The 13,468-nt window shown below is 35.5% G+C and overlaps 2 protein-coding genes across 2 annotated transcripts; both read right to left on the minus strand.

The window, feature by feature from the left end:
• Positions 1-610: 610 nt before the first annotated feature.
• LOC119677098 lies at positions 611-5,086 on the minus strand. Its single transcript, XM_038088365.1, has one exon. The coding sequence runs from the start codon at positions 5,084-5,086 to the stop codon at positions 611-613; it is 4,476 nt and encodes a 1,491-aa protein (XP_037944293.1).
• Positions 5,087-12,207: 7,121 nt separating this feature from the next.
• Positions 12,208-13,258, minus strand: LOC119682485 (sodium- and chloride-dependent GABA transporter 1-like). The gene is made up of 4 exons (XM_038095937.1): positions 12,998-13,258; positions 12,684-12,887; positions 12,454-12,621; positions 12,208-12,393 (listed from the first exon to the last, which is right to left on the minus strand). Exons 1-4 carry the CDS (start codon positions 13,157-13,159, stop codon positions 12,304-12,306), a joined length of 624 nt encoding a protein of 207 aa, XP_037951865.1. The 5' UTR covers positions 13,160-13,258; the 3' UTR covers positions 12,208-12,303.
• Between the last annotated feature and the right edge of the window lie 210 nt (positions 13,259-13,468).

Consider the following 13,468-nt stretch of genomic DNA (forward strand, 5'->3'; position numbering starts at 1 on the left):
GTTACTACAATGAGGGAACATCTCAGGTCAACAATGCAATTGCCGGTTAACATGAGCAACATTTCTGAGCTATATTCTCTTATGACAGTCAGCAGCGGTTTATTTGATACTAAAATGTTGTTTCAAATAACTCTACCACTAATCAATGATCAGTCCTTTGATTTATTTGTTGTTATTCCCGTTCCAGGGATCATAAACGGAGAATATGTGACAATCACACCATGCACGTCTATGATGGCATTCAATACTCATAGGAATGGATACTTTCCGATTTCAGAAATACAGTTGTCACAATGTGTGTCTTCAAAAATGATGTCTTCATCTGTTCAGATACACAAGAAATATATTCTCTTGAATCAGGCAAGTGCACTTGCGAAGTAAATCTATTTAATAATAGTACATCATCTTGCACTTGGCAAAGTTTCACAAGTAATACCTTATGGATCCAGGCTGTTGCACAAAATCAATGGATGTTCGTCGCAAGAAACCCTGTAAAGCTAAACGCAGTATGTGACAATGAGCATTCTCAGGTGAAATTGCAAAATACAGGTTTACTTGAGCTCCCACCAGGGTGCATACTCTCACATCATACGGCAACAATAACCAGCCATTACACAATGACTACTCGCTTAAAATATTCCCACACAAGCTTCCATTCAAGCCCAATAGGGACAGCGATTCCTCGGCAATCATCTCTAAAGTTGAAAAACATCAGCATGGAGACAGCTAATGATGAAATAACTAGTTTGAAGGCATCTTTAAGATGTGACGACGTCAATCGACCTCCAACCCTGATGACGCCACTATCGTCGATAAATGGAGAAAGTCCGTGGAGACTACTGCTTCCCTTTAGATCCCTTTTCTTTAAGAGTTGATGTCGTTCTTCATTGAAATCACTTAGCTGTATGGCTTTTATAATTATGAGTAATGACTCATCCAGTTCTAATGGTGTCAAATTGATGTCGTTGTGCTTGCTCTTATTACGTAACCCTTTGATGAATCTCAACACATAGCCAAGAATTCGTTGCAACCTTATGAATGAGTTTCCATGCCTTATCGTATAAATCATTTTGATTAGTTCATCATCATGTGAAATTGTAAGCACATGTACCTTCCTTTTGACTTCCGCTTGTATATGGTCGGATGTTATCAATTCCTGACGGAATGGTTGGGGCCAGCATTCTTGATTTCCATGAAGGAAAAGTGGCCCATAAAACCACATTGCATTCTTCTGAATGTAAATTGGATCTACACCTCTGGATAATAGATCAGCTGGATTTTGTTTAGTATTGACATGCCTCCACTGTTCCTTTAGTGTTAATTGCTGAATCTTACTGATACGATGAGCAACGAAAGTTTGGAATGTTGATGGTTCTGAATTGATCCAATGCAATGTTATCTCAGAATCAGTCCACATAAATATCGGATGATGTTCATATTCCAAATCCTTTTTTACCTTTACTACCAATTGTGCTCCTAGTAAAGCCGCACATAACTCAAGTCTTGATATTGTCTGCGTTTTTAATGGAGCGACGCGTGATTTTGAACAAAGTAACTGAACTGAGATAGTTCGATCAGTCATTTCGGCTCTGATGTAAATGGCAGCTCCATAGGCCCTTTCGGAGGCATCAGTAAATACATGAATCTGAGTATTCCTTGGTTGTTTATGATGAAATATATGTCGTGGAATCTTTACATTGTTTATTTCACATAAGCTCTGACGAAAATGGGTCCATTGAGTATGCATTTCAGCAGGCAGAGCTTCATCCCACGAAAGTTTTAACTGCCACAATTTTTGAACAAATATTTTCGCCTTCACTACTACGGGAGCCATTAATCCAAGTGGATCGAAAATGTGCGCCAACTCAGAACTTACGGTCCTCTTTGTTATTTTGCTGTGTGTAGGTCCGTTAGTTTTTATTGAAAATTGATCAGATTTTGGTAGCCAGATAAGGCCTAAAGTTTTTACTGTCTTATGTGACTCACTGCTGACATCGAGATCCACTTCTTGATCTTCTGGAGCGAGTCCTTGAAGTAATTGGGAATTATTTGCGCACCACTTGCGAGATTTGAAACCAGCTGTCGCCAATATTTTAATAAGTTGATCCTTTGTTGCAATTGCCTCCATGAGACTGTCTGAGCCACTTAAACCGTCATCGACATAAAAATCCTTGCTGAGTGTAGCGGAACCAAGCGGAAATTTAACGGCATGCTCTCTGGCCAGGGTTTGTAGACACTTAGTTGCCAGATACGGCGCTGCTCTTGTGCCATACGTTACCGTTTTTAATTTGTAATAGCACAAGTTTTCTTCTGGTGACTCTCGCCAGATAATGATTTGAAGATATTCATCTCGTGGATCAATTAGTATCTGCCGATACATCTTTTCAATATCTGTTGTAAAAACGAAGCGTGGTTTCCTGAAACGCAGTAAAATGGATGAGAGTTCGTTTTGCACGACTGGACCATTATGCATGATGTCATTGAGTGAGACTCCGGTTGATATTCTTGCAGATGCATCAAACACCACTCGAAGCTTTGTTGTAGTACTATCTGCCTTGATTACACAATGATGTGGCAAAATGTAATGTGGATGCATTATATCATCCTGATTGATTTTTTCCATGTGGCCGAGATGTTCATACTCTCGCATGAAGTCAACGTACATCTTCTTTAGTTCAGAATTCTTCAACAGCCGACGTTCAAGACTAAAAAATCGATTCATCGACATCTGCATGGATTCACCAAGAACAGTTGTATCCTCCTTAAATGGTAGTTTCACGACAAATCGCCCTTCATGATTGTGGTGAGTATTTTGAGCAAAAGATTCTTCACATTTCTTTTCTGCATCAGTGAATTTGTCATCCGTTTGATTGATTTCCTCCAATTGCCAGAATTTAGTAAGTATATTATCCAATGGTTCGTCGTCAGCTTCGCTGCACATGCCACAGGTAAGTAATTTTTGATTACCGTTGCTAACTTTGCCACTGCATATCCATCCGAAAACCGTGTTCTGAAGTACAGGTAGACCCTCACCTATTTTGATTTGACCAATCGATAAAAAGCTGTGATAGAATTCTGCTCCAATTAATAAGTCAATTTGATTTGGATTCGCGAAGTCTGGATCAGCCAATTTTATATTCTGAGGAATTGACCAACCAGAAGTGTCCAGACACTGTGTTGGTTGGGCTGAGATAATTCGAGGCATCACGAATGCGTTGATATTTACATTGAAATCATTAATTCGAGACTGAATTTTTGTTGTCACACTGTATTTTGTGTCCCTTTTGCTTCTACCAATTCCTTCTATCCATAACGGTGATGAGTGTAACTGCAATTTTAATTTTCTTGCCAGTTTTTCTGTGATTAAGTTTATTTGTGATCCAGAATCGAGTATTGCTCTGCACTCAATGAAATCACCATCAAACGTAGCTATTTTCATATTAACTGTACTAAGAAGAACGTATCCCTTATTTTGTGTTAATGCTGTGATTACAGTAGAAGGTTGATGACCGGGTTTCTCAACCAATGAATCTGATTTGACATTGATCGATTTGTGTGTTGTCTTGGAAGACTCTGATAAGTGCAACAACGAATTGTGGTTCTTGCTGCACTTGTTGCACCGGGAACTTTTGCATTCTGCTGCCCTATGGCCTGTACGTAAGCAGTTCAAGCACAGTCTAAGTTTTTGTACCGTCTTGATACGACCTTGTGGTGTTGATTGCAAGAATGTTTTGCAATAATATATCGGATGTGATCCATTATTACAGATCTTACAGGTTGATATATTTGCCTTTCCCATAGTTGTGGCAAGGGTTTTTGCTAAGCATGGCTTCTCCCTATGGCCAATCGCCTCTAAGGACTGGAATCGTGATTCCAGGAAGATCATGAACTCCTTAATCGACTGAACCTCTCTTGGATGATTCAGCGACTGTTCATACAAAATGCGAGTCTGCTTATCTAGTTTGAGGAGCAAACTATGAAGCAGTAGCGGGGACCATGAATCAGTTTCGAGTCCCACATTCTTCAGTGCCAGCAATCCTTCGAAAGTAACATCATGGAGTGTCCTTATTTCTGTCGCTGAAGGATTAGTTGATATTATTGGTTGATTTAGAATTCTTTGAATGATTGTTGCTACAATAATTCTTTTGTTGTGATATCGTTCTTGTAGCAAATTCCATGCCGTTTGATAATTCTCGTTGGTTATTGACAGGTGTCGGACTAAACCTTCTGCTTCTCCTGTTAAACTACCTTTGAGATACCACATTTTCTGAGCGTTAGAAAGCTGCTGCTTGTGAATCATTTCGGTGAACAAATCATAGAATTGACACCACTTCAAGTAATCGCCATCGAATTTTGGTATTGTTACCTTAGGCAGTGATACACCAGCGCTGTCTGGTTTACTGCTTCCTTGTTGTGATTGTTCATCATTTGCTTTCTTTGAAGCTAACGAAATTAAAGTTGACTGAACCAATTCTTCTATTTCGAGATACTCATCGAGTTTATATCCCACTGTAGTCGGATTGTTGGTGTACTCCCAAATCTCAAAATTAATGGATTCAATCTCATTCCATAGCTTCTCAATTCTTCCCATATTCACTTCATAAAAGGATTTCATCTGAACGCCTGTTTGACGATTGATGCCTGCTATGAGTCGCTTCAGTGATACACAAATTGCACCTTGCTTGTGTATCATTCTTGTTATACTTGTGCTATATTGTCCTTCCCTCGGTGACGGCATCGGTTGACGTGCTGTCGTTGCTGACTCCTTTGAGGAAGGTGTTGGGGGTATTTTGGTTGACAATTCATTTTCGAAAATCTGCTCATATTTTTCAAATAATCCCTTGATTTCCTGAAAGTAGTTGTTGGTAAAATATGAAACGCTCGTATCCAAATCTGGCAAATTCCTGATTTGTGTGTCGTTATGATCAAATTGTTCCCATAATTCGTTGAGTCGCCTAATACGCTCTTCATAGTAGCGAGGGGATGTCTTCCTCTCTTTTGAGTCCTTTTTGAAGTTAGTGATCAGTTGTTGGATTTGTTTTCCCAATTCTGATTGTTTGGCAATCAATTCTGCCATGACTTCCATGGTTGTAAATACAGCAATAATACCCTTCTGAGCAGATTCACTGGATTGATGATAACGTGGTTCTTCAGAGCAGGTTCACTGGATTGATGAAAACGTGATCCTTACGGTGAATCACGTCGGGGTCACCAAAAATGTTCAATAAGTCGTTTCTTATTGAAACTGAATCGACACTTGAATCGATTCAGTGTTGCTTATGATTAGGAATCTGGCACTTGAACCAGTTCCTATTGCAAGGTCTGAATTTGGCACTTAAACCAACTTCAGGTGGATTCAAACAATAACAATATTTTTTGAGCAACTAGGCACTTGAACCTATTTGCAATTGAGTTTTAATAAGCACTTGAACTAATTAAAACGCAAGGGCTGTTCTGTATTGAATGATAAATTTATTAGAAAAATGTTGAGTTTTTATACACATTTGGCAAGGTGTTAATGCATACAATTCCCACGATAATGCGCTATAACTTAAGCTGCATTAAAGTAGCGATTAGGTATCGCTCAGCATAGTTGTGGGAACGGTCACAGTTCTCATGGAAATTGTATGCATTGACAAAAAAGAATATTACTTGCGTAATTTCCTTAGCAACCTGGTATATGCTTATAAACTTATTTTCTTTTAACCTTGAACTAAGTCCATATACCAGCTTGCTTTACAAACATAATTATTATTTAATAAGTACAATACTGACCTTGCACAAGCAAATTTTAATTTCTCATAATGTTCTATATTAAAGAATTGCACATGCTAAATGCATGGCTTATCTGCAGTTTCATATGACGAGCAAAGTGTGCTCGTGTGATATACAACTGTTGTTGTTGTTATGATAAATTTTGATATCTTAACCCACCGTTCAAGGCTAAGACATCAAGTCATTAACATTATGAGAATAAAAATTTGCTTTGACAACAAAACAAAAATAATAGAATATTATTAATATGAAATATATAATTTAAAATATATTATTTAAAATACAAGATTTAGGCTGATCATTATTATGTCCAAATTGGACAATATACAATCTGCAAATCTTGCGATAGCTTCCTCTTCTTCTGAATATGTGCCCCTTCCAAGTCAGCTTTTTGGGCTTAAGTAGCATGCCCAAATATTTGGCTTTCTTGCAGATTGGACATCAACTGTCCAGAGTTAGAATGAAATACTGGATGAAAGGAGGCAACCTTGACAAACTCCTGTTATTCACGTCAAACGCATCAGACAACATTCCGTCAAAAAACTGTTGCATTTAAATTTCAATGTACATGGACTTTGGACGATGTAGTATGCATACATTTACATAAATAAAGCAACTTCAATAAATATACTTTGTTGCTAAATAGTCTAAAAAGACTATATAATTTACTTTGTAACGCACAGCTACATGAATTATGCCTGGCCAGCACATTCCTGTTGCTTAAGCACACATGAAGCAGCAATGCTTTCATGTTATTTAAAACCACGCTATGTGCGATAAGATTTTATGTATGTATGCATGCTTTACCATTCCCTTAGATACATAATAAGTGCTAGCGTAAGCTATTATTGTATGTTAAGTTTAGCTCTAAGCTTATGAAGCGGAGCATAAGTATTCATTCAATCTTAAACAAGCATACTGAGTAGATGCTTCAATAAATAATAATTAATATAAGAAAGTAATTGTTTTATGTTTGTGAAGTAAATAAAAACATTGATGAATTGAAACTAAAAGTTTTAGTAGTTTTATATATTTTGCATAAATAATAATTTCACACTACAACGATGTTGAGTATTTTTGGTGGCATGCTCTTTTGACGTTAAGCAGCCTAAATGAAAAGCCTGTTTAGACTATCAAAGGCTTTTTACAGTCTATGAATGCTGCATAAACGGAACATCCAAGTTCGTTGCATTGTTCAAACACGATTCGAACAGTATTGATTTGGTCGACAAAAGATCGATTTCGTCTAAAGCCATATCGATTCTCGCGGAGAAGTCCTTCTGTAACCGTCGAAATTCGTGATAGTAAAATCGAAGTGAGTTTTTTGCTGCACACGGGTAGAAGCGTGATACCTTGGTAATTTTTACAATCGGATCCATAACCGTTTTTCGAAATCTTAACGACCACACCTTCATTCCAAGAAAGTGGTACCGCTTAGTTTTCCCAGATTTTCTGTGGAATAAGGGGCCATATAGATGCTAATAATTCAGGATCGCACTTTAATAGTTCGGAATTGACGTTGTCACTGCCGGGTACCTTGTTGGTTTAAATAATTTTATGGCGGCAATAACTTCAGATCTTGTTGGTTGGTCCGAATTGACTTTTGACAGTAACGCAAGTTGCTTGATGGAGAGTTAAGTTCTATATCTTCTTGTAATCCTAAGGAGTTGTTGAGCACCTTATTAAAGTGTTCAGCCCATCTCTTGAGCTGCAACTCTGAGTTGGAGATAAATTTACCGTTCTTATCTTTAATAGGTTTGTTCTTGTAGTGACCTTTGCCGGAACGCACTCTTGTTACCTTGTAAAGATCCTTCATGTTACCCAAGTTATATACAGACTCAGCAATCCGTGCTTGATTTTCTGTCCGTTCTCTTTTATCATGTTTTACCGATTTCTTTATTGATGTGCAGAGTTGTTTATACATGCTTCGAATTTGCAGTTCGATGACCTCCATCGACCATTAATTCTCCCGCCTCCCGCCTGCTTTGTGTGATATTTATGTGGGAAAAGGGAGCCACCGATTACCAGATTAGCCTTGCAGCACATTTCGATAAGTCTGTTTCCATTGTCGTTTCGGGTACCCAGACCGTGACACCACATATATTTTTCTAAATGGATGTTTTCACAGCCAATCTGTGCGTTTAAATCTCCTAACATTAAGAGAATATCTCGTTTGAAGAATACGTATTTATATATCTTTCAAGTTAATCACAGAAATCGTTTTTACATTCATTATCTTGAAGTTCCTGTAGCAATCCAGGATTAAAGAAATAAATTTATCATTATATAATTATTTCATAGGGATCCTGCCAATACCAGTTGATTACTAAGGGGCGTACTAAAACACCAATTGGTTCGTTTGCTGATAGTCGGTTCCAGCATGTTCATGTTGACATTGTGTTTGTCTCAGGGGAAGCGTTATTGTTTGACTTGGTCGAGCGTTTCCATAGGACATTGAAAGCGGCCATCCGGTATTATTCCTTAAGCAATTAGACGCAGTATCTTCCACTTGTGCTGTTGGGATTGCGAAGGACACCGAAGCTAGATTTAAATGCTAGTCCTTCGGAGATGTTGTTTGAAAATCCTCTTAGTGTTCCGGGGCAGATGCTTTCGGACTTCAAGCAGAAATCGACTGATTTCATTTCGTCGCTGCGAAGGGCGTTAGCCCGTTGTTATCAATTGTTAGCACGTCTTTCTTCGAGTGGATCGTGCGCAAGCTCCACTTGAGCAGCCATATGCAGGTTCATTTGTGGTGCTCCGACGTAGTGAGAAAACGTCGGTCATTGTTTGCCATGGAAGAGCAGTAGCGGTTTCGAATGACAGATTGAAGGCGGCGTACTTGACTTGTGATGACGTTGGGTAGGTCGTTCCAGAAACGCGTCAGTGTTTCCAGTGTCACTGGCCGATCGCAAGCAGATCAGTCAGTGACTGCTTACAATCGCAAGCGTGAATCCCTTTCGCCGATTCCGAAAGTGACGCGGGCTGGTAGAGTAGTTCGTTTTCAGGCAAGGTTAGCGGAATTTCGAGAATAAGGCTGTGTGGTATCGATTCAGCTTTGTGTCGCGTTGTTGGTGGTACAGCATCGCTACAAGGGGTTACTGTGGCGACGCCAGTAGGCTATGAGTTTATTGAAATTGAAATGCAAAATTATATTTCAAATATTTTCAGCTTTTTAGCTTTGTTGAAGAAAACGTTTCGATTTCTTTCTGAAGAAATTTGAATAAAGTACGCTTACCGTTGTAAAATATTCGTATTTTTGTTGATAAACAACATTTGGAGTCCTTTGTTAAAGTTTTATATAATGCTTCATCTGTGATACTAGTTATTATGCAATCAATTAAATGATGTATATCAACATCCCTTCTTGTGGCTATTTTTTTTTAATTTTATACACGTATTCCAAATCAATTTCTATATCATTGTACTGCTGCTTATATGGTATTTACACTGGCCTCAAATGATTCATTTTGGTCAAAAATCAAAAAAGAGAAGTAAGTAACTCATTCTTGCATACAAAATCTCAAGTGCAAATGAGATCCATTGGGCCTCGTTCTGCATAAATGAGTGCCAACGAGATTAGAATGAGTTTTAAATATGTTCCAAATGCAAATGAATACATTGAACATACCCTAAATAAAAGTTTTTCATGGCATTTTGACAGTTTGAGAAAGCTGTTTTGGACATATTTACAAAAAAATGCAAACAAATGATTGATGGTTGCATTTCCTTAAAAACGATGCACCTCTTTTTGCAGCTTCTACTTCCCAAAAATAATATAATCGAAGCTAAAAATAAGTTATCAGTTTATATTGTAAGGTTTGAAGGTATATTTAACCTTCGTGTGAGATCTACGTCTTTTTTTAGTTTAGTTTTTGATGGTCCAGATCATCAAGTACATGTAGCATTTCAACCATTAGTCAACGTCTGGCTCTATTGATTATCTGTACTTCTTCAAAATTTCAAGTATACTTCTTCATAGAGAAATGGGTTGCTAATGCTGTCTTTTGATGACTACTCATGCTTATGAGTAGCAATTCTTGTCTTTAATTTGTTTTTTATTATACCAACATATACTTGTATATGTTCGGCTTGTCACGTTCATATGGAATTTTTTATATGATAATTTGTAAAATCTTATTTGTCCATTGGAATTTTTGTTAAGCTAAAAAAATGGTGATGTGATATATTTTTAGCTTTGTGTGCGTATCTTCATAATATAGCAATTTAGAAGAATCTAATTATAATAACAGAAAATTAGACAACACAACACAAACAAACAAATTAAAAACCATATCATTTCCAACTATGCCAATAAATTGCTAATTTCAAAATCAAAATAATAAAAACAGCTAAATAAACAGTTAAATAACTTAAATTGTGCTTTACTTTTTTATTTTAATTCAATTTAATTTTACTTATATATGTATATATTTAATTTAATTTAATTTTATTTTATTAGTAGTTACAATAAGTAAATCTTATTTATGTTAAGTATGCAACCTGCTATTTGCATATAAAATTTTTTATTTTGTATTTAACAATATGTCTTTTTTGAATCAGATATCACGGCGCCTAAGTTGAATTTATCAGCATGATCTTTAGGAAAGCAGGATGACAGATCTATCATTCTGTTTCAGTCTAGAGAAATTTGTCACATTAGCAAGAGGTCTAGCCAGCGAATTCACATGGTTTTCAAGATTTGAAATATGTTTCTGCCTTATTTTCTCGAACTCGACTCAAACCATCGGAACTTCCAAATCGTAATGTACGTTTTCATTTCTGACATACCAGGGTGAAGCAGTTATCATTTTTAAAATCTTTTCTTGAGGTCTTTTCAGGATTTCTACATTTGACGTACAAGTATTGCCAGATAACTGTAAGCCGTACATCGAGATTGGCTTAATAACTATATTGTATAACAAGACTTTATACTCTAAACATACGGGAGATTGATGTCCGATTAATCAGCGAAGGCTTATAGCCTTGAGCTTTATTTGAGTCCTCTTTGTTTCGATATGTTTCCGCCAAGTTAAGTGTTTGTCAATGTAAATGCCAAGGTGCGTCACTGTTTCTGTTCGCGGAACTACAATACTGACTTTATTTTTGAAATCTGTTGCGTCTTTAACGATATAAACCGAATGTATGACCATCCGTACGATGGCGAGTTTATTAAAGAACAAATAGGTTTAAGTGGCATATTTTTTTTGTGTGTTTTCAGGAACCCATATATTCCGGGTGGATTTGCTGTTTTTCTATTTTGTTATTTGATTAATAAAACGTTTTGTAACTATTGTATATTTTTTGTTTGTAAGGTTAACTTTGGATCCTCTCTGATTATTCTATATGTCATAATATCATTCACTATATTCTTTATTTCTTTGTCATAATGTTCTATATTTATTGCAACTGTTTTGTTGCCCTTATCAGATTTAAGTATTAAAACATATTTGTTCAGTTTCAAATACGTTCGCGATTGTTCCACTGTGCGTAATATGAATTTCTCTATAGGAGAATGTGTTATTTGGCTATTATACCTTTCAACCATACCAACAAGTTGTGTTTTCGCTAGTTCTTGCTCGTCTTTGTTAAGTGGAAAGCTTTTTTTTTAGAAAGAGTTAGGGAGAAATTGAAACCGAGAGAGAAAAGCCACTGCACTTTAGCTGGGAATTTTCAGCTTTGTCAGCTTTGTGTATGTTTAAAAATTTTATTAATTTCCGATAGTCGATATATCCGAAAATATAATATATAATTAAATAAAATATTAATTGTTTTTAAATATAAATAATAAATTATGGTTTTTTTTATTTCTATTTAAATGACCAATAATCCGTTAGAGAATTATAATGCTTTGTAATATTTTTGGTATCTGTTAGGCAGGGACTAACTTTTATCAGAGAAACTACCTTCACAACATATCCAAAAACTGTTTCTACTGGATCTCTTGTAAAAAAATGCCTTCTACAATCTGGATTGCATTACATGGTAGAAGACAAGAATCACATATTAGTCGTATAATGGTCTTCCACTAACATAACATGAGGACATGTTTATTATTTCTCATTGTAATTAAAAACAAATTGCTTAGCTTTTCTGTAAATATTATTTATTATAAATTTTCACCACCATATCTTTTCTTAAACTCATCATAAGCGATGGACAGTCAAATACAAAAGATAACTAATTAACATATGTATTTTAAAAATAGAATTTCATAAATAATTAAAAAATTTTACACAGAACATACTCTCAGAATGTTCGATCAGTAAGATGCTTAATTAAACTATATTAATATAATTTAGTTACTTATCATACAAACTTTTTATAAAGTATACATAGCTACTTAATTTAAATAATGATAAACGTAAAATAATGTACAAACAGACAGATAATTTTTAATATGTCACACACTTCTTATTAAATTAAAAAGCCGCTTCTAAATTTTAAATATGGTTCAAATTATGAATATGAAGAATTGTATGTAAACTCCATTTTTATTTTTAATTGCGCTTTTCGAACAACGTAAGAACTTTATTTTGATTGAAATTCAGCAGCATCCTGTTGCATTTTTTCCCTAAGACGTGTTATATCCTCATCTATTCGAACAAGTAGCCGCATTTTCTGTAAAAAGGAAATTATTGCAAAATTAAATAAACTTTTAAACTCTTAAAATTTGTGTACCAGAACAGTATCTCCGGGTGTTCTTTTCCACAGCCAATACATATATGCTGGAATATATAACATTGATGAAAGAGCCGTAAACCAACCAAATGCATGGGCCCACCAAGGATAACTATAATCTAAATATTTGATCGGAGTCCATTGTATGATATTGAAAAAGAACACACCCTACAAACATATTTTATTTTTTATAACAATATTAAAGATTTATTTATATCTAGCATTCAAACCAAGCAAATTAATGGTGTTGTGACACACCAACAAAATTTCCACCATGCCATCGGATAATATCCAATCATGTCTTTAATTCCGTCATAAAAGCGCTCAACACCATAGCACCAAGAAATTGAAATGCATTCAAAAAATATGAGCCAAAGCAAACAAAAACCGCTTACAGCGTATGAGTCCAGTATTTGAAAAACGTACATACCTCCCTAAAAATATTTGATGTAAAAAATGATGTAATATTTCTAAAAACAATTAACTGTTATTTCATTAAGATCACACCAAAAACAAGTTATAACTTGTCTGTGGTGATAATTACCTGTGAAATACAAGTCAGACCAACTAAATAACTCAGTGCGCATACTACAGCAATAAAAATTTCTTTTCGTTTGCGTAGAAGTTGTGGCCACTCATCTATAATAGCAGTTATAAATCCTTCCATTGTACAAAATTGTGAGTCCAAACCAATAAGTAGGAGCATGAAGAAAAACAAACATGACCACAGAGGTGAACCCGGTAATTGTAATACTGCCGAGGGGTAAACTAAAAATGCTAAGCCAGGACCTTTAAAAAGCAGTTAAATAAAGTTTCATTTATATAATTTCGTATAACCAAAAGATATATATTAATAATGTAAAAACAATAAATAAACAAAAACAAATGCTTATAAAGAGATTAAAAAGCATTTGCAAAATAGTTTTTAAATATATATACGTACATTTACTATACCAAATACATGCTTTAATAAAAAAAATAAAAATTATATCAAAAGAAGACACTGAAATCCTGG

This window comes from Teleopsis dalmanni, chromosome 2 (assembly GCF_002237135.1).
Source record: "Teleopsis dalmanni isolate 2A chromosome 2, ASM223713v2, whole genome shotgun sequence".
NCBI lineage: Eukaryota > Metazoa > Arthropoda > Insecta > Diptera > Diopsidae > Teleopsis > Teleopsis dalmanni.